The 26,978-nt window shown below is 40.1% G+C and overlaps 1 protein-coding gene across 1 annotated transcript in view; it reads right to left on the bottom strand.

The window, feature by feature from the left end:
* Positions 1-26,978, bottom strand: part of DISC1 (DISC1 scaffold protein) — a 273,630-nt gene that overhangs the window by 170,646 nt on the left and 76,006 nt on the right. Inside the window, 2 exon segments of the mRNA XM_089777362.1 lie at positions 21,650-21,885; positions 25,844-25,973. Of these exon segments, the coding sequence (XP_089633488.1) occupies positions 21,650-21,885; positions 25,844-25,973 (366 nt within the window).

Raw genomic sequence — 26,978 nt, 5'->3', positions numbered from 1 at the left:
ATGCATTACCATACTTACATACGTGCTGCCTTCAGAACAGGGTGGCTGGAAAGTTGCAGCTAACAGCAGCCCAGCTATGAAGACAGTGCTTTGCTAGCAGCACCACAGAAGGATGCCAATACCATTCCACTCCATCCTTAGTTCTCCACTGCTGCCTTCAGAGCTAGGCAGCCTTATAAAGGTGGCTGCTAACTGAGAGTCCAGCTCTGTAGGCAGCAGCACAGAAGTAAGACTGACAATACCATATCATGCCATCTTTACTTCCTTGCTGTTGCTGCTAGTGTCTCTGCCTACAGAGCTGGGCTCCCAGTTAGCAGCTGCTGACATTGTCTTTGAAGGCAGTGCTTCTGTGAGTAGCAGTACAGAAGTAAGGGTAGCAGTACTGCAACCCCCATATACAAACTTTACAAATCTCTACCATCTCCTTTTTGAGTCAGAACTCCTATAATTACAACACCGTGGCATTTCAAAATTTAAACTGCTGCAATAATGACGTTTTATTTTTAAAATTCTATGACCACAAAACTGAACAAAATAGTCCTTGACCACAAATTTGGTAGAGCCCTACTCTAATAACACTGCACTGCAAATTGTTGTCTATTTCACGAACACATTTTCTTGTTCCAACAAACTCACTAATATTATCTACCGTTATTTTAATTATTATTAATTGTCTGTGGTATTAATAATTTATATGACTTGCACAGAAGTAGAAACTAGGGGCACATACCCAAGAACAGCATTGCACTCTGTGAACCACTACACAAATAGCTAATCAAACGTCTGAGGCTGAGCACTCAACAGCAACTGAAGTCAATGAGAGATGCTATGAATAAACAAAATGCTATCAAATGGTATAAAAAAAACAGGCCATGAGCACCAAAACTGGTGTGCGCTATTGATATTATCTCTTTGCCTTAGTTCTACATCTGTAAAACAGGTATAATGCTGCCTTACTTTACAATGCTGTTGTAAAAATAAATCAGTTAATCTCTCTGAAGCACTCCCATGCTACAATGATGCGCTCCATCTAAAAGCCCATAAGAAAATTTATAATTGTACATTCAGAGTAGGTTATTAATAGCGGATCGTAAATAAGGCATGGGTCACCCAATGCACAAGGGTAAAACAAAACTGAACTGTCATTTATTAATTGAGCACCATTGAGACTGTCAACTGAATAATATGGGGGTCCTGTGGAAAAAATAGAATGTGATCTTGGATTTATACACTTTATCAAAATGCATATGAACAAGAGGACAAATTAAGTTGAACAGACAACCTTAATTCTGGCATTTCCTAACAGTTGAGTGCTTAAATTTGCAACCTTACCATTCTTTTTAATGTAGTATTCTTTGCATGTGATTTCCTAAATTTAAGAAAAAAATAAACTAAAAAACCCCCAGAAATTCAGTGTAATAACAAGCAGCTCCAGTCATGGACCAGAACCCCACTGTGTTAAGTGCTGTATAAATACAAAACAAAACTACTATCACTAGCCCAAAGAGCACACAATCTAAATGGCACATTGCTCCCACATGGCTCATCAGCAGGGCTAGAACCATTATATCCACAGCACAGACCTCTGCCAGTTGAGCTAACAAAGTAAATGTAGGCCAGCCACAAGAAGATGAGACACACATTTAGCTAAGGGGTTTCACAGCTATATGCTAATACAAGAATATCAAGACTGAGGAATTTCAGGGTTCTATTCCTGACTCTATAAGGTGAGTGTACTGTAGTGATTACAGACCCTTTTGCCTCTGCCCCACTCTATCCTGGCCACTCCAATCTGTCTTTCTCCAAGCTCCAGTGTCCCCAAACCATTCTTGGATCCTTGTCCCTGTCCTACTCTGGTCCCCGCCCCTTCCAAGGCTCCTCATCCCAGTCCACACTCATACTGGCTCCTCATCCAAAGAACGAACTGTGAACGACATTAAGATCCAACAGGGGGAGTACCAAGAGCACAGGAGAGATCAGCTACCTCCTCTAACTTCCTATGCTTGGCACCTCATCACCCCTTGACAGATCAGAAAAGCAATCATGTATGTCCAGCCCAGAAAAAAACTAAACTAGAAAAATAGCTAGATGGCATATGGACATTGTTTAATTTTGTTTTGGAAACTCCCCAGAGAGCTCACTCCCAAAATTCTGTGACTGATAGGAGACTTTTCTGTGACTAATAGATTTACAGATGAATATGGAGTATAAGTAAGGTATCAAAAAAGTAACAACTGAAATTATGCTATTAACAGCTTCCTGTGGATCCTGAATGATTACCAAAGGGAATGAAAAATTGAGGCATGTCTTCTTGCAGATATTAGATTGTTCTCAATCACATTAAATATATAATACAATTATCATCTGAGCTGGTCAGGTTGAATAAAAATAACTAGTCTCGATACGCATGTGTGTGGAGCAATGGAGAAATAGGAGTGTATAATTGAATAATATAATGGGAGACCATCCCAATGGTTCTGTAACTGACTTTTAAAATGCAGCTTTAATGAACCATGAAATAACACAATGTACAATGTGACTGTAGACAGAAAAATAGCAGTATAGAAATGACACCTTCTTTCTTAGCAGATCTGTTCTCTGTGTATATTCAGTCATGCCTATTTACTGACGTAAATATATTTTTACTTCAGTATGGCTCTGCAGTCAACATAGCTATGGGACGGTGAGGTATTTTTCTGATTCACACAAGAAAAAGCATTGTAAACTAAATTTCAATTACATAATCTTTTTTACTAATAATGATACGATGAATACGTCAGAAAATTTAAAAAATCCTGACTTTCAGGTTCAAGGTGGAGTTGGCAATGGGTGACATTTGGAAAGTCAATCTTTTCACTTGTAAATTCAAAAAGGTTGTTATTAAAATTACTAAGGCACAAACATGGAACCACACAATTCCATTTAATATTTCAGAGTATAACTGCATTTTAAGAGAAGTTAAGACTTTGTTTTTCAAATTAAACTAGGAAACAATAAGACATAGTAAATATGGTTAAGTGATCATTTTTATTGAGGAAAACAAATCACATTAGCCATCAAATTGAAGGAGCCCTTCTGAGAAGGGAATTTAGACTGCCTCATCTTTTAATTATATTTGTAGGAATTTGCAGTAACACATTAAACTTTGTTGACAGAACACCTATTAGTCCCAAAAGACCTACACAATAGATGGTAAGAGTTCTATATAAAGTGGATTTACATATAGAAATATAAGGCTGGAAGGAACCTTGAGAAGTCTTCCAGGCTGAGGCAGGACCAAATACACCTGTACCCTCCCATATCGGTATCTGTCTAATCTGTTCTTTAAAAAAATATCCAAAACCAAAGATTTCACAACTTCCCTTTGAAACCTATTCTGGTGCTTACCTATCCCTGCTGTTAGAAAGGTTTTTGCTAATATGCTCGAACCTCTTTAAACCAGCAAACTTGGGGAACAGGGAATGTCAGCTTAAAGCTTTTGCTGAGCCAGGGAGGGCGCTGCAGAGTCTCGGCATGCAAGGTCTGAGGGTGGGGTGCTTACCTGCCACCTTGCATCCAGGGGCACATGTGACTCTGTTCTCCTTGCTGCGCGCGCACACACACACACACACACACACACACACACACACACACACACACACACACACACACACACACACACACACACCCGCTGCTATAGAAGCAGTGGGGAAAAGCCTCAGGGAAAGCAGCTCTGCAAATTGCTGTTCCCCCAGATGGGGGCAGAGAGGGAGCAGCAGCACACAGAGCCACTTCCTTCTCCATACCATGGGCGTTCCCGGTAAAAACTTAAAAATTTAAGGGTATTTAATTTGCTTTATTGCAGATTAAGCCCTCTATTTTCTGTCCTACCTTCAGTAAACATGGAGAACTGATCACCACCCTTTCCGCAATAGCCCTTAGCATTCTTGAAGACTTATCAGTTTTCTTATCTCAAAATTAAACATGTCCAGTTTTTACTCATAGATCAGGTTTTCTAACTTACCAATTTTGGTGTGGTTCTCTGGACTATCTCCAACCTATCTTAAAATGCGGCACCCAGAATTGGACACAGTAATTTAGCTAAGGCCTCATCAGTGCTAAGGAGAGGAGGAAATTACTTCTTGGGTAATTCATACTGATACGTCTGTGAATACAACCCGACGGTACTAGTCTTTCACAACTTTATTACACTTTTGACCTGGATTCAATTTGAGATCCATTATAGCCTCAAGAGCCTTTTCAGCTGTACTATAGTAAGCTAGTCAGTTGTTCTCCATTTTGTTGTTGTACATTTGATTTTTTTCCTTCCTAAGTGTAATGCTTTGCATTTGTCTTTACTGAATTTCATCTGGTTGATTTCAGACCTAATAAGTAAATAAACAGTTACCTTTCCACAATGTAAATTGCAAAGAGGTTTTCCAGAGTGTTGTGTATGCATGTGTATGTCTGTGGACAAATTAGGATTCAGTTTCAGAATTAACTATAAAAACTAATTTGCCAGTTCTGATTTTGGTGGTGTTTTATCAATTGTGATAGCAGGAATCACTTGGCGCACAGTGGCCTCAACCAGCTTTGCAGAATGCACAGAACCTTGCTGTATTTTGTGGGTGACTAATAGGAACTACACATGATATGGCTATGCAGCAGACAACATAACTGGTGAAGAAATGACCATTTGGCATCAGCAAATGATATGCGCATCCTTTTTGACGAGCAACAATGCATCATTTTCCACTCTGCAGAAGAGGACAAAGGATATTGCCTTGACCTAATGTTCATCTCTAAGATGATAGAGATATGCTGATACTTCCATTACAGATTATCCTTGATGACTTCCCAAACTGCACAGACCAGTACTGACACATACCTGCTTTCAAATTCCAGCTCTCTACTCAAAACCAGTGCTACATTGAAAATTCAAAAAAACAGACTGGGCCACTTTTTTTATTACTATGGACAATACTAACTCTAGCATCCCCCCAATGGCAAATATCGATCTGTGACCATTTTACTTCACTCCTAATCTCCACTACAAAGAACAATTCCCAAGGTCAATGTCATCGTACTTTGCTGAAAACCAAAAACTCTTCCACAAAATATCATGTGTAGAGATTCTCTTGAGTGTCACTAGATGCAGCAAGGCAAAAACACTGACCTGACTGTGGAGCTTTAAACTTCACCTCTCCAGCAGATGCACCTAAAACTTGCTGAGACGCCTAAGGACTGCAAATCTCTCACATGCCTCTGGGTCACAGGTGAAAGCTAATGCCACTGGTACTAAACTTTTGCGGATGCTAAAATAGCCAGTGGATAAACAGCATTGTAAACAAACCAAGCATCAAATTTAGCAAACCCAAAGGTCTAGACCATTCACTAGTAAGGATATTGATGCAGTCCTTGCAGCCAGGAAATTTAGAAAGGCATCAGGAAAAGATGGTATCAATCCCCATTTCCTGTAGCTGGGTCCACTGGCATTGAAATTAATGATGGAGCTTTTTACAAACATCCTGGGAAGAACAGGGAAATCCCCTGCATGTGGAGAGAAGCCAAGGACTTGAAAACTTGCAGATTATCCCTGTAGTTATAGATCAATCTCCCTTTTGAACACCATGTACAAGTTGATGGAGCATATAAATCTGAACAAGTCAGGCCCACTGTGGACACCAGCCTATCCAAGGACCAAGCTGGTTTTCATCTGCACAGAAGTTGGGGCCAGGTCTTGGTTGCAGCTAGTACATACATCAATGTTAAATTCCAATAAAAACTCAAGACAGGTACAGGCAGCTTTCATCCCTCTGTGAGAGAAAAAAAAATTCAACTTATGTGGGAAGACAACCCAAATCTTCAGCTACTGAGCGCAGGAATGTATCAGTGGATACTAAGCCTGTGGAGTTTTAATAACTTAGACCCATTCAGATGACAGAGGCCACAAAATAAAATTCAATCTCTTACCAGTATTCCTGTTTCACACGATTAATATTAGAGTAGCACTCTGCCTGATGAGAACTTCACTCACTCACTCTTCATTTTAACTACCAGAGAGAATTTACTATCACCTCCCTGCTATTTTCATTCCAGTATAGTGGAAATGACCCTGCTCAAAGGAAAACTGAATAGTACAGTATGAGGAAGAATTACTTTGTGCTAATTACAGGCACATTTCTGGTCTCATTTAATTTTGTCTGCATTCTCACCTCTCCATATGAAGGTACTATATACAGATGCTTATCCTTTCAAGAAAGAGGGAGGAGAGAAAGCCTGACACCAACTAGTGGGCAAAAATCAAGACAAGATTATTTCTATATTCTTGAGATTCACCGACGATGAACCTTTTCTACCCAACTGGGAGATTATACTACATGATGAAACATTTATACACTATTGTGATAAAAGATTCATACAGAATATAGACAACAGTCACCATAATTACACAGCAATGGAATGCTGGTTAAGAATAGATGGGAAAGCATCATTACAGTAAAACTCCAATAGTCCGGCATCCAATAGTCCAGTACTCCTGATAGTCCGGCATCAAAATGGCAAGAGCCTAGTGAGTGAGCTTCGGCAAAAAATGAGTTACAAGGTAACAGCGGCAGCAGCTGAACTGAGCAAAAAGGGTAAAAAAGGCTTAAAAACCTAAACATTACCTAGGTCCCATAGGTTCCAGATTATCGGAAGTCTACTGTAAAAAAATGTGATTAACTAGGCTGGTGCAAGGCCATAGGGATCATGTTTGTGATGTATTTCTTTCACCCCTCCCCCATAATAAAAACAAGGAGATGTTCTTGAACTGGTCCTTTTTGGAGCACTTGAGGCTTTGCCTTTTGAAGACCATAGAGAGCTTGGATATTCTCTTCAGGCTTTTCTTCAGTGCCGCTTCCCACCTAGCTAGACCAGCCAAGGTCAATACCTGAGGGCTGATCTTCACTGCAAGTTAGCTTCAGTTAACACACTCCAGCAAGAGTGATCACATTGCAAAATAACTATGTCACAAAGTGATACGATTAGCAGCACAGGGATTGAAAAGCTATCGATGAGTAGTTATAACTTGAGATACTGCACTCTTGCAGTATTAATAGCTCAAGCAGCAGCAGGAGCATCACCACATGTCACCCTCCAGATAGGCTACCTGGCTGAAACTTAAAGCACCAATTAACTGGGAGTGAGAAATTTTTGTGGGTAGACAGGAGTCAGATTGGGGCAAAACTTAAGCTGTATTTCAAGCTAACAACTGCAGGAAAGACAGGCTCTCTGTGAATTGTTTCCATCTTGATCCAGGCCTGTAAAGACTGAAAGACACCATGCTACATTCATAGCAACCATCCTTGCACCACCACCTTCACTTAAAAGACAATTCTGCTTTCTTCTATTTCACTCATCCTACCCCTGCTTAAAATAAAACCAAATCAAACCACCCCCAATACAACAAAATTATGCTAATCACTACCTGGTTCATTTGCTTGAATATTATATCCCTCTCCCTCATTTGCTGAATCTTTAAGATTGAAACTCTTCAGGGAGCTCTTCTATGTTTCTACTACAATGAGCACAAGGAGGCCTGGATCTTCAGTAGGGTCTTTATGAATTACTGTAATATAAATGTTTACTAGGAATCTATTGAAGGATCTGACAACCAGGTCTATATTCAATTTGCAATAACATTACAATTAAAACTGTTGAAATGAGGACTCTTCTCTTAAGCAAGCCATGAATCATCTTCACTTTTTCATCTCTCTCACAGCATAGATACATTGTGAGGTAAATTTCTAAGAGTGGTACCCCTTTTGAAAGTACAAGCTGGACAAACAAAATTTGCATTTGCTATCGAAATGTGAGGGTAAATCAGGTAGAGCTGAAACTATTCACCTTTGCACTCACAATTCATTGTGACAGCTCAAAAATAGAGACAGATTTTGCAGGCACAAATTTCAACAGGATGGACCAATCCTCAGCCCATATGAAAACAGCCTTACGGCCAAATTCATATTAGATGTGAGTGTAATCTCCACTACACTCAGCAGGATCAGGTAGTTCAGAACAGATCTGAATTTGATGGGGGTACTCAGATTATGTGCAATGCACAACTTAAATTCAAAATAAACCTTTAGAGAATCTCTCGCCACAAAGATATAAAACATCTGTTTAGTGCATAATTTGGAATATACTAGAGCTATTAAAGCATTTCTCTATAACATGTATGAAATTCTCCTTCAAATTTTAAAATGTCAAGATATGAAACAAAAAAAAATAAGCACAACCTCAGAATTTGAAAGTAGTGAGTACCGATTTTTTGAAAAATATGGGATATTTTTATGACCACTCTGTGCTCATGACATTATAGCAGCCAGACAAGTTGAATAATACACAACTTAGTGCAGCTGGGCTTCCCTACCAGATATGAAGTTTAAAATGAGATATTGATGAACCACAGTTTCTTAGAGGTTTCAAAATAAATTATAACAGCAAGTTCAACTTCCCTATCACTGCCACTTTTCTAATTCACAGGCAAAAAGTGCTTGACTTGTTCAAAAAAATGAAAATACACACATCACACTGTACAAACGTCTTTGTATTCTCACCTCTAAAGGCAAGTTGAAAGTGCTGGCTTTCAAAAAAGCCTTTGTCCATCTCTTAATGAAAGAAGTCAAAAACAACACTCAAGGGGATTTTGGTAACCATATGTTGCAGCCAACATCAAGGGAAAAATATAGCAAAATTTTATTTAGAAGTCAGAAATGTAAAGATTTTTCTTGGCCTTCAGAAACTCTACAATATAAAATCAAGCAAGCAAGCAAGCAATAATTCCCTTGCATTCCTATAACTCCCTCTATGAAAGCATCACAGAATGCTTTGAGGACAGGTAAAAAGACAAATCTTACATTGTGACAAAGCAACACTAAATAAAAGGACAGTAAAGACTAGACAAATAGCCAGAACCAAGCATGAAAAATATTCCATATTTATTTGGAAATTCTGTTTCTGTGAATAATAAGATGCACAGATCCACTGTAATAGGCAGGTCAGCCTGCCCACAGCTTGGGGGCAAGACCATTATAATATGATTTTCACAGCAACATGCCTCATGAGCGAGAACCAAGATTACTCTTTAAATATGGACGTACAAAATGAGATATATTACGTATCCCTCATTTTCTAAGGGGAACTACAAGGTAGAGAAGACTTGTGCCAATAAAAATATTGACAGAAGATTTATCCAATTTGGGTGACTTTATGAATTGATGGTCATGTGGTTGCCTATTAGATAGCAATAAAGACGACATCATTTTCCCACCCTTTGAGACTGTCACTTTTCCTAAGAACTAGAGTTTGAGGCATAACATAATGAAGACTATTTAGTTAAGTTTATTTTGGGAATGAATACCCTGAGAATTGTGAGAACTACCATCTGAATTAAAAAGTAAAACACTGAGTCTCATCTGAGAAAATTCCCAATTTCAAAGCTCATCTGATTGCAGACAAATTGAAAAGATGTTATTAAAGCTAATGTTTCAAATAAAGTTTACAAGACACATTAAAAAGGAAGGCACTGTACATCCGGCGTTAAGCTTGGGTTCTGAGGAAATACAAGTAAAGGTTTACATGGTTAAAGAGATACAAAGTGTGCATCACCAGATTAAGGTGGGTGAGTTTATTGAAACATCAGTAAATAAGGGTGTGTCTATACAGCAAAGTTATTTCAGAATAACTGCTGTTATTCCAAAATAACTACGAACGCGTTTACACAGCAATTCCGTTACTTTGAAATATTTCAAAATAATGGACGGCTTATTCTGACTTCTGTAAACCTCATTCTACAAAGAATAATGCCTATTCTGAAATAGTTATTTTGAAATAAGGTGTATGTAGACACTCTACTTCTGCTATTTCAAAATAGCCTCTCACCAGGCCATTGTAAGTTATTCTTCCTGGGGCTCTAAATCGAGATAGCACGTTTACATTTGGGAAGCCTGCCTTGGATTAATTTTGAGAATTCCCTGTAGTGTAGTCGTGCTATTTTGAAATAAGCTATTTCAGAGTAACTATTGAGGAATAGCTTATTCTGAAATAACTGTGCAGTGCAGACATAGCCTAAGTGTCCTTAGGGACACCACACATAAAGGGTATAAGGAGATCTACTCCAATGGATAAGAAGTGTAATACCATCTCTTGAGACTTCTGTTTGTGGTCCACTTTGAACCTGGCTAGATATAGATACAGATATAGATATAGATGATATAGATATTTTGGCAACAGCAGACCTCTGCTAAAGCCATTCACCAGGAAGATCAATGCTGTTCTCTCTCCTTCCTATCTTTTGTCTATCAGCCATAACCAGGGCTCGACAAATTATGCAAAACCCTCCTCGCCAGACAAAAAAGGGACTCACCACGTGATCCCCATCGCGCAGGCGCGCACCACCGAAGAACGGGATGACCAGGATGGCATGTTTGCTCGTATGACAGGGCGGAGCTGTGGCAACCTGCCCTGCACTCCAACAGCGCTGACCTCCGTGCTGCATGGGGAGCACGGCGTTCTGACAGTTGTTCCAGGGGAGACTAGTGGTCTGCGCCGCTTGTGCCTGTGCAGCCACCCAGCTGAGCGGCATGCAGGGGGGCCGAGTCCTGGGATGGGAGCTGGAAGCGGGGCTGTACACAGGCGTAGGGCAGGGCCAGAGTGCGCGTGGGTCCCTGACGTCAGGGGGAGAGGCACCAGCGCAAGAGAGCACCACATTAGAAAGGGGAGTAGAGGAGAGTGGAAGAGAGGAGGGAGATGGAGGAGAGTAATAGAGAGAGAGAGAGGCGAACAGAGGAGTGAGCTAGAAGACGGTGGAGGAGTGAAGGGTGAGAGCGGAGGAGAGAGGAGGGGGATGGGAGACGGAGGAGGTCAGAGAAGGAAGGAGAGAGATGGGGAATAGAGCAGAGAGCAGAGCGTGGGGGCAGAGGACATGAAAGGAGGAGTGAAGGTAGGAAGCAGCCCAGGGCAAGGCTCCTTAGGAGTGCCGGCAGACTGGTGAGTTACAGCGAATATCCCACCAGTCGGACAGAATCCGGACGTAGAGTGTCCTTAGGGCCCTGGGCTAGGAGCCTGTGAGAGAGGGCGGGCCCGGGCCCCCTACCTCCACCCCCCCCCCTTTCGGAGGGGCTGAAAGCGGACAACTGACAAGCCTCGGGGATAACTGAGTGTAGCTTAACCCAGGGGAGACTAGAGGTCGGCCAGCAGCCAAGGAGGGATGCCCCTTTCCTCTTTCTCTCAGTCCAGATGGTCATGGCACCCTCCTTGGCTTCCGGTCGACCTCTAGTCTCCCCTGGGATGAGCTACACTCAGTTATTCCCAAGGCATCTCAATTCCAGGCTACTGCCTCTGATACAGAGATTTTCAGAGGTTACATGTTTACACACAGGGGAGGGAGTGGGGAGAGAGAGGCAGGAGCCAGGAAGCAACACAGAGGTGGGGGAGAAATGGGAACTGGTGTTCACTGGAATTAAGCTTAAAAGCTGGCTACACATGAGCACTCAGCTCCTGCCTCCCCCCAACCACACACACACACACACACACACACACGTGTAAATGTATAACCATTGAAAATTTCAGCAGTTACACATTTACACAACTAAACACATTTCAACATCCCTACTCCAAGCCCAGCTGACAGGATCAGACTAACGGGGTGCAGGCCAGCTCTCGAAGAACAGCGGCATAGACAGAACTTTGAAGTTGGAACTTAGAATGGAGTTCGGGCTCTCGAGCCTTAGGAGGGGACATGGGCCTTCATAAAGATCAGCACAGGGGAGAGGACAAGAAAAGAGCAGTTGAATCCTTTCTTATTCAGATCCAATGGCACCAAAGCCCTGAATATGGGACAGGAATAACCAACAGGGAGAGCAACAAGAGGGAGAGCAACTCTGCAGTCTGCCTGAATGGTATACGGTTGAATATGATCTCCAAACCCCGGCAGGCTTTCACACACAAAGCTAGATTAATCAGGCCATGTGTGAGACTGGGAAAGAACATCAATTTTACACTTAGGCTAGCACTTTCTCACGTCCATGATGCCTTAGGTCAGCAAGCAATTATCTTTAGCTGTGGTGGCAGCTATGAAATGGTACTTGCTGCTCCTGTTCATCAGCTTCAGCCCAACTCTTGTCTTTTGGAGGTATGGGGAGAGAACTGAAAAATGCATTTGATTTTTCAGACATGCAATAAAAAATACAGGGTTTGAAGGGACCTCAAGAGATCATCTAGTGCAGCAGGGTCCCTGTAATTAGCTGGCAAAGTATTATCTAGATTCAAGTTTTTCAAACTTTTTGATACCAGCCTGCTGCCTTCCTAAACTGTGTCAGGAAGATATCAGGAACTGGTGCTAGTCCATAGACTAGTCACTGAGAAACACTGATCTAAATCATCCCTTACAAGTGTTTGTCTAACCTGTTCTTAAAAATCTTCAATGATGGAGATTCCACAACCTCCCTAGATAATTTGTTTCAGTGTTTAACTACCCTAACAGGAAGTTTTGCCCTAATATCTAACCTACATCTCCCTTGATGCAATTTAAACCCATTACCTCTTTTTGTGTATTCAGCGGAAAAGGAAAACAATTCATCACCCTACCATTTATAACAACATCTCATCTACTTGATGACTATTATGTCCCCTCTTTCCCCCCAGTTGTCTATTCTCCAGACTAAACAAACCAATTTTTTTAAATCTTTCCTCACAAGTCACATTTTTTAGACCTTTAATTATGTTGCTGCTGTCTTCTGGATTTTCTCTAATTTGTCCACATTCTTCCCAGAAGTGGACACGTTATTCCAGTTGAGGCCTTATCGGTGCTCAGGAGAGTGGAATAATTACTTCTCATGTCATGCTCACCACTCAGAATGATATTTGCTTTTTTCACAACAGTTATCCCACTTTAACCCCCTCAATCCTGTTTTGCAAATACTCCTTCCTAGGCAGTTACCCATTTTGCATTTGTACTATTGGTTAGTCCTTCCTCTGTGCAGTACTTTGCACTTGGCCTTATTGAATTCCATTCTATTTACTTCAGACCATTACTCCATCTTGTCAAGATCATTTTGAACTCTAATCTTGTCCTCTAAAGTACTTGCTGCTCCTCCCCCCCTCCAGTTTGGTATCATCCAAAAACATGGAACGTGTGCACACTGCCATTATCCACATTATTTATTTATACCTCCAAACCAGTAACACTGCTATGGGCACCCGTAGGGCCCCACAATATTCCAACATTTTTAAGGCTGATCTGGAACAACGCCTCCTCAGCTCTCGTCCACTAGCGCCTCTTCTCTACCTACGCTTCATTGATGACATCTTCATCATCTGGACTCATGGGAAGGAGACTCTGGAAGAATTCCACCACGATTTCAACAGCTTCCACCCCACCATCAACCTCAGCCTGGACCAGTCTACACAAGAGATCCACTTCCTGGACACCATGGTGCAAATAGGTGATGGTCACAAACACCATCCTATACCGAAAACCTACCGATCACTAAGCCTATCTTCATGCCTCCGGCTTCCATCCCGGGCTCACCACATGATCCATTGTATACAGCCAAGCACTAAGGTACAACCGCATCTGCTCCAACCCCTCAGACAGAGACCAACACCTACAAGATCTTCACCAAGCACTCTTGAAACTACGATACCCACACGAGGAAGTGAGGAAACAGATTAACAGAGCCAGACATGTATCCAGAAGCCTCCTACTACAAGACAAGCCCAAGAAAGAAACCAACAGAACACCACTGGCCATCACCTACAGTCTTCAGCTAAAACCTCTCCAACACATCATCAGTGATCTACAACCCATCCTGGACAATGATCCCACACTTTCACAGGCCTTGGGAGGCAGGCCAGTCCTCACCCAAAGACAACCCGCCAACCTGAAGCATATTCTCACCAGCAACTATACACCACACCAACTCTAACTCAGGAATCAATCCATGCAACAAACCTCTGTGCCAACTCTGCCCTCTACACCAGCGACACCATCATAGGACCTAACCAGATCAGCCACACCATCACTGCTTCCTCACCCGTACATCTACCAATATAATATACGCCATCATGTGCCAGCAATGCCCCTCTGCTATATACATAGGCCAAACTGGACAGTCCCTACGCAAAAGAATAAATGGACCTAAAACAGATATTAGGAATGGCAATACAGGCAGTCCCCGAGTTACGCGGATCCGACTTACGTCAGATCCGCAGTTACGAACGGGGATTTTCTCGCCCCGGAGGACTGGAGCGGCGGGACGCCTGGTCCCGCCGCCCACCTCCTCCAGGCCGAGAAAAGCTGCTCCTCGTCCACCTGGTCTGCTGGGGGAGCCAGCAGACCAGGGAGATGGGGAGCAAAGCGGCGGAGGACCCGGGCCGGACCGCGGCACTGATCTGGAAGCACCGCGATCCGGCCCGGGTCCTCCGCCACTTTGCTCCGCGTCTCCCTGGTCTGCTGGGGGGGGGGGAAACGCAGCTAGTGCCCCCCCCCCCAGCAGACCAGGGAGACGTGAAGCAAAGCCCGGGGCCTGGGGTAGAGCAGGTGGGGCGCTGCCGGTTGGTCCAGTAGCACGGCCGCTCCTCGGCGCTACTGGACCAACCCAGCAGCACCCCAGCTGCTCTGCCCCAGGCGTCCTGATTCAGCCGCTGCTGATCAGTTTCAGCAGCGGCTGAATCAGGACACCTGGGGCAGAGCAGCTGGGGTGCTGCTGGGTTGGTCCAGTAGCGCCGAGGAGCGGCCGTGCTACTGGACCAACCCAGCAGCACCCGAGCTGCTCTGCCCCAGGCGTCCCCAAGTCAGCCACTGCTGAAACTGACCAGCGCTGACTACAGGAAGCCCGAGGCAGAGTTGCTCTGCCCCGGGCTTCCTGGAATCAGCTGATCAGTTTCAGCAGCAGCTGACCAGTTTCAGCAGCAGCTGACTTGGGGATGCCTGGGGTTCTTAAGTTGAATCTGTATTTAAGTCGGAACTGGTGTCCAGATTCAGCCGCTGTTGAAACTGATCAGTTTCAGCAGCGGCTGAATCTGGATGCCAGTTCCGACTTACATACAGATTCAACTTAAGAACAAACCTACAGTCCCTATCTTGTACGTAACCCGGGGACTGCCTGTATACAAAAACCTGTAGGAGAACACTTCAATCTCCCTGGACACACAGTAGCAGATTTAAAGGTAGCCATCCTGCAGCAAAAAAAGGTCAAGACCAGACGTCAAAGAGAAACTGCTGAGCTACAGTTCATCTTCAAATTTGACACCATCAGTTTAGGATTAAACAAAGACTGTGAATGGCTAGCTAAGTACAAAAGCAGTTTCTCCTCTCTTGGTGTTCACACTTCCACATCAGCAGCTAGAAGTGGGCCTCACCCTCCCTGACTGAATTAACCTTGTTATTCTGGCCTGCATATTTATACCTGCCTCTGGAAATTTCCACTACATGCATCTGATGAAGTGGGTCTTTGCCCACGAAAGTTTATGCTCCAATACATCTGTTAATCTATAAAGTGTCACAGGACTCTGTCGCTTTTGCAGATCCAGACTAACATGGCTATCCCTCTGATATTTGATTATTTAGAAAGATACTGAACAGAGCTGGAGCAAGAACAGATCACTTCAGGATCCCACTCAATATGCCCTTTGGTCTTGACTATGAACCACGGATAACTACGTAAAGTTTTCTAACCACTTGTGCACCCAATTTTTAATGGGTTCAGCTAAGCTCTATTTCCCTAGTTTGCTCAAGAGAAAATCATATGAGACAGTATCAAAAGCCTTACTAAAGTTGAGCTATATCACAACTACCTCATTTTCTGTATTACTCATTATATTGTTGCTTCTTTGTTTGTACTTTTAATATTCTGTTGCAGTTCCATGGAGAGAGACTGAAAAGAGAAGGGAAATAACTAGGAGGGCATATGATAAAGAGGTGCAGAATAATGACTGGCACACAGAGACAAACATCTCTTCAATCTCTTTCACAAGGCAAGAAAAAGAGAAATAAATGAGGATCTCATAATTTAGCTATATACAAACAACGCCTATACATACAGAATCATCACTGAAATGTAGTCATCTCTGGGAAGGTGAGGGGAAGGTAGGCAGCCACACAAGATTTGGCGGAATGGGGAGTTTTTGGTCAAGGTTACTGGGACAGATCCCTACTCTTAAGAAAATGACATACAACCTTTAATGTTCACATATAGCACTGAGGACCTTGGATTAAGGTCTCATCTGGAGAACACCCACACAATAAAACACACAGAACTCCTCTTTATCTGCACTGACAGGATAAAGACTCTGACTGGAAACTATGTATTGCTTTGAACTTTGGTTCTTTATAAAATATATTCAAAGACCAAATAACCAGTGTCAGTCAGGTGTTCAGCTATAAGCCAATGATAACATAGGACAGGAAAAAATTATATATGATACCAATCTCTGAGTAGCCATTTCATGCAGCAATATTACATTCACCTTCCACAGAAGATGTGCTTCCAAAGTTACACACCTAAAGCCTTTTTTTATACTCAACCTGTTAAAAATTACAAGGTACTGGGTACATCATTTAAAGCTACATTAACAAATCAACTTTGTCCCTTGTTTTCCTGATATCGTTGTGTACCCCTTATGTCTTGTTCAGAACAAATGCATTCCACGTACCAAGGAGCATGGAAGCAACTTCTAGGTTTGTACCAGGTAGAACAATCATACATCTTGTTTTTTTCCTTTGGAACATTCCAGTACTGGCCTGTGAGATTTACTCCCTACCACATGATATGGTAATATAATTTGTCCTGATCGTGACCACTTTCCTATCTACTTAACTTAAGCCAAACCTCACTTTAGTAATGCAAGCTAGTGAGGGATACTTTGCATAAGAGAACAGGACTATAGTAAAGATAAAGGCCAATTTACGCTATATAACCACCTAAAGATATTTGTGATTAATATATATTGGTTAGCATCTGTGTCATAATAAATAATGTATATTAGCAGCTATGTATATTGGTATGAGTTAGTCAATGGACCCTCCCCCCATACGCTATTACATAATGTGCAGCATGACAAACAACAGAAATCCTTTCAAAATTGTAAGGTACAATTAACACTACATTCTTTAGAACTACAGCTCTTTAAAACTGACAGTTCTGTTTAAAAGCAGATGTGACCTAACATTACTAAACCCAGATTTCCTGGCTGCCTTCCACGTGCTTGCTAAATGAACCAACGGGTCAACAAGCGATGTCATGGGGACATTCACTTAGTAAAACAATAAACTGTGTGTACAGCAGAATCCCCTATTGGCAGCATATATATCAACAGTGCAGTCTGAGTGGCAAGTCTATTTTTCATATGGTTAAGCAACATATTGAGTTTTTCTTTCTTTATCCGTTACTCCTTTCTCAAATAAACCACCCTTTCTAAAAACAGGATCTTTTGATTCAGTCACATTTTGTCCTCAACTGAGATTGCTGAATGTTTCAACAATATTCCAAGTAATAATGTCTTCATCCTCTGAGCATTTGCACTTCACTTTGAATTAATGTTTGTCAGATAAGCCTCAGGCAACACTACAGCAAAGTGGACTGGTTACACAAAACTTCAAGTTCAGTTCCTGGCGCTCCTGGCCATGTCAGTACTACAACAACTGATCCAGAGAATAGAGAATTTCCATATCTTCAAAAGATATCACACTCTGTGGAACCAATTTCTGCCAATTAATGTGTGGTGTGTGGCAAGGGTGGAAAGGAAGGCAGAGTGATTCAAGTGCATTGAAGGATATTTAATTGAATTTCTGTCTTGAATGGCATTCAGCTTCACAGACAACAGTCAGTGCAGTGAAATCCACTTTGGGAATAATGTGCTACAGAGTTACATGCCCAGTCTCACCTATAATGTGGGTTAAAAAAAAAAATCACAGGCGGCAAAAACCTAAATCAAACTGTGAAAACAGCACACAAAACAGAAGTGAAACAGATTTTCTTGATTTTCACTGTCCAATAGAGATATGCAACAAAGTAAACAAAGAGCACAGTGTCAAGTGATTATAAATTACAGAAACAAATATTTTTTTATTTACAACATAGTTTTTAAATTGACAATATCCCCTCCCTGTGTAGTCACCAACCAGAAGGTATTCAAAGAGCATCAAAACATAGATCCATCTTTTTATGACTATTTCCAGAATGTCTCCTTTAGCTGAGAAAGAGATATGCTATGAAGTGTGGAGCCAAGAGCTCCTGTATTCCAATCCTAGTTCTGCCATAGCATCACTGTAGGACACTGGGCAAGTGACTTCCCTTTCTGTACTTCAATTTCCTCCTAAGTAAAATATGGATAGCAATACTTGGACCCCTCACAAAGTTGTTATAGAGAGTAATTTGGGGCCCTGTCTTCAGGGGCAAAAATGGTGTGTTTTTCAGTCATGTTAGCTCAATCACAATAGCTTAACACAACTGAAAGCATTATCAAGATACAAGCTAACATATTTGAAGCCACATTAGATGGCCGTGTCTTAGCACAGGATCCCCCTGCCCTCTGAAGCAAGGCCCAAAAGAAAATGGATTAGCCTGAAACACCACTCAATCCCCATTACAATGAACAGAAATTAAATCCTTTCCATTATTGCTTTTGTACAAAAATATTTGTGCAGTTAGTTTCCAAGCGTCTTTTCCTTCTTCTCCACAGTTTGCTTTATTATGTTACTATTGTATATTAAATAACATTTAGACCAAAAGAAAACAAAATGCATTTTATTTTTATGGTCAATTGTAAGTTGCTGAATGAATTCAATTAGGACACACATTGTTTTAAGGGATACTTGACATCAGTCTTGCGTTATTCTATTGCTGAATATTATGGATAGTATAAATAAGTAAAAGACACCTCACAAAAACACTTTGCTGGCTGACATGATGCAGTTTTAGAGCAGATACACAATATTTGCAACCTGGTTCACAGCCAACTGATCTTCAAACCCATCAGTGCTGAATGAGGCTCAGCTGTAAGTGTCAGCACTGTAATTCACATACATAGAATCATTTGAATAATAAATGGATAAAAGTTTGATTCACTGATGAGACAAAAAGCTCTGAACTATATTTGAAAGAATTTGAAATCTTTCCTCTTAATGCTTCATAAAGTAAAACCCACATTACCAGCTAAATCTCTTTCACAGGAATAAAGAAGTCAACAATGTCAAACTCAAAATTCAATAACAGTCTAATAAATTCAGCTAATTTTAGCTAAATATTTTAACCTGTTAATTATAGGTATGTTTGAGTGCAAATGAATAACTATTTAACTGATAATTATCAATTAATGATGTCATTTACCTTCAGGAAAGCCGCTTCCCATCCACTTACAGTTTAAACGGTTAATCGTTTACACTCAAACATCCTTAGAGTTGGCATGAGCAAATAAGCTGAGTGCAAGATTGTACTCCATTATTATTTATGCCGTACAGTAAGGTTGCATAATCTTTGCTGACACAAAATTGGATAAGTTCCTGGCCCCAAAAGCTTATATTTTAAATTAGGAAGGAAAACAACACATTGTTTTCAAGAAGGAACAAGAAATGAAAAAAACCATTACAGAGAAGGTATATAACAGGAAGTTAACTCTTAAGTTATTTCTGAGTCCATTATAAAGGATGTCCCCACATATATTTTTTCTTTAAAGGGGAAACATTATTTATGATGCCGGTACCATGCGACCCATTGCAAGAGTTTCCACTTACTCAAATAGTGTTATAACAATCTTGGTATGCAGTGATTTAATTCATACATTTTTAAAGAACTTTCAAGATAGCACATATCAAGTACAATTAAAATTGCTTATTGACAATGTAAGAAAGAAAAAAAGAAGATTGAATATTTTCGTATAACCAAATCCAAAACCAAGAGAAGGCATTGGAATCAAAGCATGATCTCTGGTAACTGCAAGGCCACTGAATTGCAAGACAGTAGAGAAATATTTTTACATGGAATATAAAAAGATACGGGAGCTACTTAACAAAAAACTCAAGTTACTATTACCTACATTCTAGATTCCAAACAGAGATGAATCTTTCTTTTGATATTCATCTGACAATTCTGTAAATATATTAGCAAATACAAACAGCAATACTTCATTAAAGCTTATTAAACCAAAACAAGCCTCATAAATGGAAAGGATAAAATGCAAGAAGAGATAAAAATGTATCATAGTGATCAGATAAAAAATAAATTTACGTTAAGCAGGATTCTGCTAGCATATAAACATAGTGGATAACATTTTTAAAAGCAACTTAGGCGCTTAAGTCCTCTGAAGTACTTCTAATCACTTTCTTAAATGGGACTTGGGCATATTTGAAAATTGTACTCAATGTGGCTATATTCCTGTGTTTACATTTAGAGAAGTCTCCAGGGTGCGCGCCTAACAAAACTGTGTACCCCCAAATGCACCTTCCTTCTCTCTCTTTCCACTCCATTGTTTGTTCCTATCACTCAAAATGTCTCTATTTAGATTAGAAGCAAGCATGTCTTTATAATCTTTGTCTGTACAGTGACTAGCACATATTATACTTACCACATTGCCAATGCTGGGGAGAAAGTGTATGTGCTAGTAAATAAGGAGCATGTTGAAACATGATGATTCATTAAGAGCTGAGGGAATGGAATGCTTTTTGTAAATGTGTCTTTGATCAAGAGAAAAAAAACAGGAAGAATTTTGAACAACTGAAAAATAAGCAAGACTTTGTAAAAATATCTATTGATAATACAAATCCTTGGAAACTGACAATATGTAAAATCAGCTTGATCAAATTATATAATTCCAAGTGTATATGAGAATTAGCGAATGAATTTATTATATACAAAAAGCTACATTAAAAGAATGTTAAGGTTAAAAAAAATCAAGCACTTAGATATTAGGAAATGCCAGAATTAAGATTGCCTGGGCAACTAGCCAGCCCCACCTCAAAAGTGGGCAGTTCTAGCACAGCAAACAGTATGACAAAGAAGCCTTGGAGAGATTTTAATAAATTAAATCTGACATCTCCTGGTAGAACCCCCAGAAAGGATGTTCATGAAAACAATTATCAGAACAAGAAGAAGGAAAGGAAGACGGGCTACTAAGCCCAGTTTGAGTAACTTTGGGGGGAAAAATTAACATTTACCTGTACAACATAAGGAACAGTCAGGATATCAATATTAACAATATAATAATGAATAAGCACTGTTGAAAATCCAAATTATATTGTACTAATAAAGGTGAAACTAAATAAATACACACAAAAAATATGCACTGTCCAAACTTAGCAAAATGAAAAAATAGACAATTTGTAACAGTAAAAGGCAAGTTTATTTTTTACACTTTTCAGACTGAATAATGTTATTAAAAACAGTATTTTTTAAAAGCTCATATTTTTTCCTGACATTCCTTTAAAGAATTATATTGCAAGCACAAGTCTTCTCTTTTCTATCTATATATCTTTGATTATCTGGCATATATATTATATATACACAAACACACACATATTCCTTTGAGACAGGAAATCTTTGAGCAGTGTGAAGGAAAATAAATGGTAGAGCAGTATAGATTCAATATGCCATTGAGAATATAATGGAAAATAATTAAAATGCATAAATACCTCTTGAGGGTTCCAGGGAGATCCAAACTAAATGGTATTTGATACGATGCTGCTAATGTGTCATCCAAGGCCTTGCTTATTTCCTGTAACTCTCTTAAAGATACACAGCTAAGCAAGGCACTCAATTCACAGTCCTGCAACAGAATAAGCCTATCTTGCGCCTCAATATCTCTTTTTAATTGTTGATCTTTTTCTTCTAGCACAGCCAGCCTTGCCCTGAGGTCTTCAATTTCTTTCTATATGGAGTAGAGACCAAAGTTTATTACTTAACCTTGTGAACGAAAACAACACTGCTAATAAGATACAGTATACTAAAGGCAATATAGATGGCAGTCAATAGTTAAAAAATGTCTAACACTTTCCATTACAGTATAAGATTTTATTTTCTGTTCCTTGTAGCTTTGCTAAATTTTAACCATTTGGTCTGAAATTTTCCAAACTGGGTGTCTGCCTCAGGCTGATATTTTTGTTTTTGCTGAAAATTTCCAATTTCACTGCTTCTCAGCACAAAGTTAGAGGGAAATACTTTGTTTTGCCCATGTTAAAAATTCGTAGACACATTTTATTGGGAGCTCTAATACCTCCGTGCTCTGGAGCAGGCATTTGAAACTTGGCTAGAGGACAGCATTGTGTCAAGGATGTGCCTTTTGACATCCCTGTGAAAATCTGTTAACATTTGGACAAGTTATGAACCGCTGAAAAAATCTCATTTTACACATGCTCGACACAGACTTGTTACAGTTTGGCAGCTAAATTCTTTGAAGATGGCGCACAGACCGGAGTGGGAAAATTCCAGCCCATGGGCCAGATCCAGTCCTCAGGGTTAGTCTCTGGCAGGCCTCCACCTCTATATTTATCTGTGCCTCTGCAGGTATCGAGCGACTGCAGCTCTCATTGGTAGCAGATTACCGTTCATGGCCAATGGGAGCAGTGTTCAATTCCATGCTGCTTCCCACTTCTCCAATTGGCTGTGAACAGCGATCCACGGCCAACAGGAGCTACAATCTCTCAATACCTGCAGAGGCACAGGTAAATATAGTGGTGACCATTTTTTTATTGCCACCCTGAACTAGACTAAGCATTCCATCTACATAACTGCAGGGTTGCAGGAGCTGAGCAAGAATTTCTGTGCAATTTCTCCTCGCTTCTGCAAATGTGGTACCAAGCACAGGAAGAGAGACCCTGTTCTCCTGTACATCAATACTCCATAATTTTTAAGTTTGTAAAAAACATTAAGAAATAAAATTTTAAATTCCGCGTTAATAAAAAAATTACAAGCTTTCAAAGTCAAGCACTCTTGTCCAAACACAGCCCCTTGTGCTTTATCATAGTCTTAAATTACACGATCACACATTAATTCTCAGTAACCTACCTCACTTTGTGCACAGGATGGATCGTGCTTTGGGAAGGAATCAGGGCTGTGCAGTTAATGAAGCTGTTGACTATAGCACCTATGCCTCATTTGTTGCAGAAGTTGGGAGGTGAATAGTGAGACCAAGGCAGAGGATTGCATGGGCAAGAAAGAATGATCTCATTGTCTAGATAGCTGAATTCTAGTCAGGAGAAGTAAATTCTATCCTTGCCTGTGCCACACACTCTCAATTTCTAGATGTGTAAACACCTGGGGATTCTGATCTCCAGAAGTGGCGAGTGCTCCTAACAGCAAACAACAGCTAGGCTATTGATGGTTGTGCTTTGAACACATTGTTATAAAAATGATACATTCTCTGAAAAACCAGGCCCTAGGCATCTCAAAATGGGCATTGAAGATTAATGTGTATTTTGACATGAATGTCTCTGTGTCTTATTTCTTCATCTGTAAACTGGGGATAATGCTGCCTTTCCTCACAAAGATACAATGAAGATAAATTCATCATCATTTATGGAGCACTCAGATGCTATAATGATAAGCACCATACAAAAACCCAGAAGGAAATTAATAATTCTGTATTCAGAACAGAGCTTGAATAGTAAATTGGGACTCTACTTTGTAGAATAATGAGAATAAAATGGAACTTGAATAGTTGCTCATTCGGTGAGCACTGTCTTGCCTTTATCAATGTACATACTGGAGCCCTGTCAAGAACATAGTATGTGATCGCACAATGAAAGACCATCATAATGCATATACATAAAAGGACTGAATTAAATGCAGAGGTAACCTTGTATTTGGCATTTCCTAATTTCTGAGTGCTTGACTTTGCAACCTAAACATTGTTTGAATGTAGGGGGTATTTTTTTAATCTATAATTTAAATGAAGGTTACAATATCCAATACAGTCGTAATGCTCTCTCTGTTAAAAGTATATTTTGACATCAAAATAAATATTCAAGCTTTACATTTATATGACTAAGCATAAGAAGAAACTATTATTCCATATTAATGGAACAAATTAGCTCAAAGAATTCAACTTACTGCAATGTTGCACAGTAGATGCATCAATTATTTTCTTTTTTCTTAGAAGTAGCAGCCAGAGAACAGAACAGCTGATGTTTCATCCCCACAGGCATTTGTCACGGAGATAACAAAGGTCAGAAGGCCAAAAACATCAGGACTGTTTCTATGAATCTCGAATCAGGTTTTTAGGTGCACAAAGAACATTTCCTTCTTTGTACTACTCATTTGGGAATACTGCCAGAATTTTAGTAAGCATCACTGAAAACAAAGCCCTCCATATTCTTTGAAAATATACTAACTGAAATGACTGCAATAAGACACCTATATGAGTGTGTACAGGAAGATAAGCAGAATTGGTTTATAATACAGTTTTCATAGTCAAGGTATAACAAAATATTGTACACTACAATGAATTAGATGCAGTTACAGCATCTGCATATTATACTAAAGAATAATTCACATGCATTCTAAATCTATTTTAATGAGAACACAAATTTTGGCTAGAAAACTGCAGTTCTCACCTGTTCTTTTCCAGAAGTATCATGGAATCTTTTATGTCCTTGTGGGCAGTCAAGTGTGATGACAGAAAGGCCCCTTAACCTACCATTGCTATCTAAGAAACAGCCTTAATTTATATCCATTCCATCCCACCTCACCTCTTCCTACCTCTGAACACACTGAAAAAAGTTATAAACAGAGACCTGATGTAAAGATTAGAAAAGTATGTCTACAAGCCTTTAGTCAGCCCTCCATGATGATTCATTCTTTCTTGTAACTATTAAAGTAGATCAGCAATATTAGACTGATCATCAGTATTGAAGAAAAGAGGGTTTCATTCATAGGAAATAAAAAAATAGAGCCTTTTGGGTGGTAGAGATGTGAAGAAAGGATCTAAGCTATAGCTAAAGAGTTTGCAATACTTTTTAACCAAAATTACAGCAGCAACCATTTAAACTAGGGATGTAAGCAACTAGTCTATTAGTCGACTATCCAGAGTAGTGACTGGACTAGTCGCTTCCCTCCCTGCTTGCTGCCTCTATTTAAAATGCAGAGCTGCAGTGTGGGTGGCTTCAGGAGCCTGCACAAGCCAGGACTGCTCTGTCCCAACTCAAACCAGCTGTTGGAGCTGCCCCTGCTGTGGCTCTACAGAATGGCCCTATTGACTAATCATATTGTCAAATTGTATCGACTATATGTTTAGACTGATAACTACACTTTAACATCCTTAATTTAAACAGTTAACATTTGTAACCATTACCAAACAGATACTACCTATTCTAAATAGAGACACACCATGAAAATCTCAGGTATCAGTGTTTAGTTACTGTTAGCAAAAGCTGCCTTTTTAATGACACTCACTGTGTCCCTACAAAATGTATGGATCATCTTTCATGAATAAAATTGGCAAATCACATACTGATAATCAAATTTGAACAGAAGTGAATTCTTTGTATTCTTAAGACTCTTTCTGTCTTCAGATAAAAACTTCTACAGACCAGTGAAGCATAGAGAAGGCAAATTAAACCTGTGAACATAAAGAGCATGCTTAAAAGATAATGAGAAAGTTAAAGCACGCACATAAGCAACTGAGCCTTAAACTCCTCGTCTGTAATGAGATTCACACTACCTCTCTCCAGTCATCACTGAGAGAATCTGCTAGACTTTAGCCAAGTCTCTAATTGCTGCACAGACGCAGCGCACTATACTCGGTTTAATTCCACATGAATGCCTACAAGCTGCATTTCCCCCACCACTACTACTACTGGTTTGGACAACAACATTATTTATAGTCTTACCTGCAACAATTGTTTTTCTTGAAGCAGCTGGTCTCTTTTTGTGGTTGAAATCTGTATCCTCTTTTGGTAAGCAGGAGTCAAAAGCTTCTGTTCATTTTTTTGCCAGAGCTGTGCTTCTTTACTTCCAGCCCTTTAAAAATGACAAACATTAAATATAAATGTTACTATTGTGTATTCATTTCTGGAAGATGAAAAGGAAATGTTCTGTCACCCAAGGGGTCCTGATGGCCCATCATCAAAACAGAGTATCTGAATCTTTAAAAACATTATTTAACAAACTAGAAAACTTTTCCTTTACATATTTCTCTTATTTTATCCAACACTGACTTGTTTTTAATAGCATCTCAAGAAGGAAAGAGGAAGACTTGTATGGCTTCTGGCTTCCCCCAGCTATTTCATTTTTCAGTATATTCACTCATCACTCTATTGAGTGAATGGCTGGCGGCAAACTAAGGAATGTAATTTCCCAACATCATTGAGAAAAACATTCAGAAATGAAAGCACTTTCTCATGCTTCTGTCTGCATTTGGAGATCACACTAGAGATCAGCCTGAGTGTGTGCTATATGATGTCAACTTTGGCCCCTCTCCTATACAAAAAGCTCTTTCTAATTTACAGTCAGTGAGATTCTTCACAGTAGTAAGCACTGTGCTCAGTAATAAATATTTGCATGACAGGGCCCTAAGGTAAATGTCAGATTTATAATGGGACTCTCAAAATGCACCTGCAACTCGTGCAGACATGTTCTCTTATGTATTTCCCTGTATTTGTGCAAGTAATTGAGTAATGGCATTTCTCTGCCCATTTATGTATATGTGGGGTTTTCCATAAATATTACAGGTGCATTTTAATAGCTCACTGAAAAACTATGGTCCCAAATGAATACATCTGCCAAGGACAAATTTTCAAACCTCATTTCCTAAGATAAATCTGTAAAATGTACATAGATATCTCTTGTACATAATACAGAAATAATGAGTTTGGCCACATTATTGTTGTCTGCATGCATAAATGTGTGACTTGGACACAGAAAAGGCAAATATCCATTTTGCAGGCACATCGTAGATGCAACAACAGCATAATCACATGGCTATGTTGCTGCCATGATTTCATGTAGAATGAACCTCTATCTTGA

This window comes from Pelodiscus sinensis, chromosome 3 (assembly GCF_052426305.1).
Source record: "Pelodiscus sinensis isolate ZL-2025 chromosome 3, ASM5242630v1, whole genome shotgun sequence".
Taxonomy (NCBI): domain Eukaryota; kingdom Metazoa; phylum Chordata; order Testudines; family Trionychidae; genus Pelodiscus; species Pelodiscus sinensis.
Note: the sequence above shows the minus strand (reverse complement) of the source record. Positions and strands in the feature narration are given on the sequence as shown.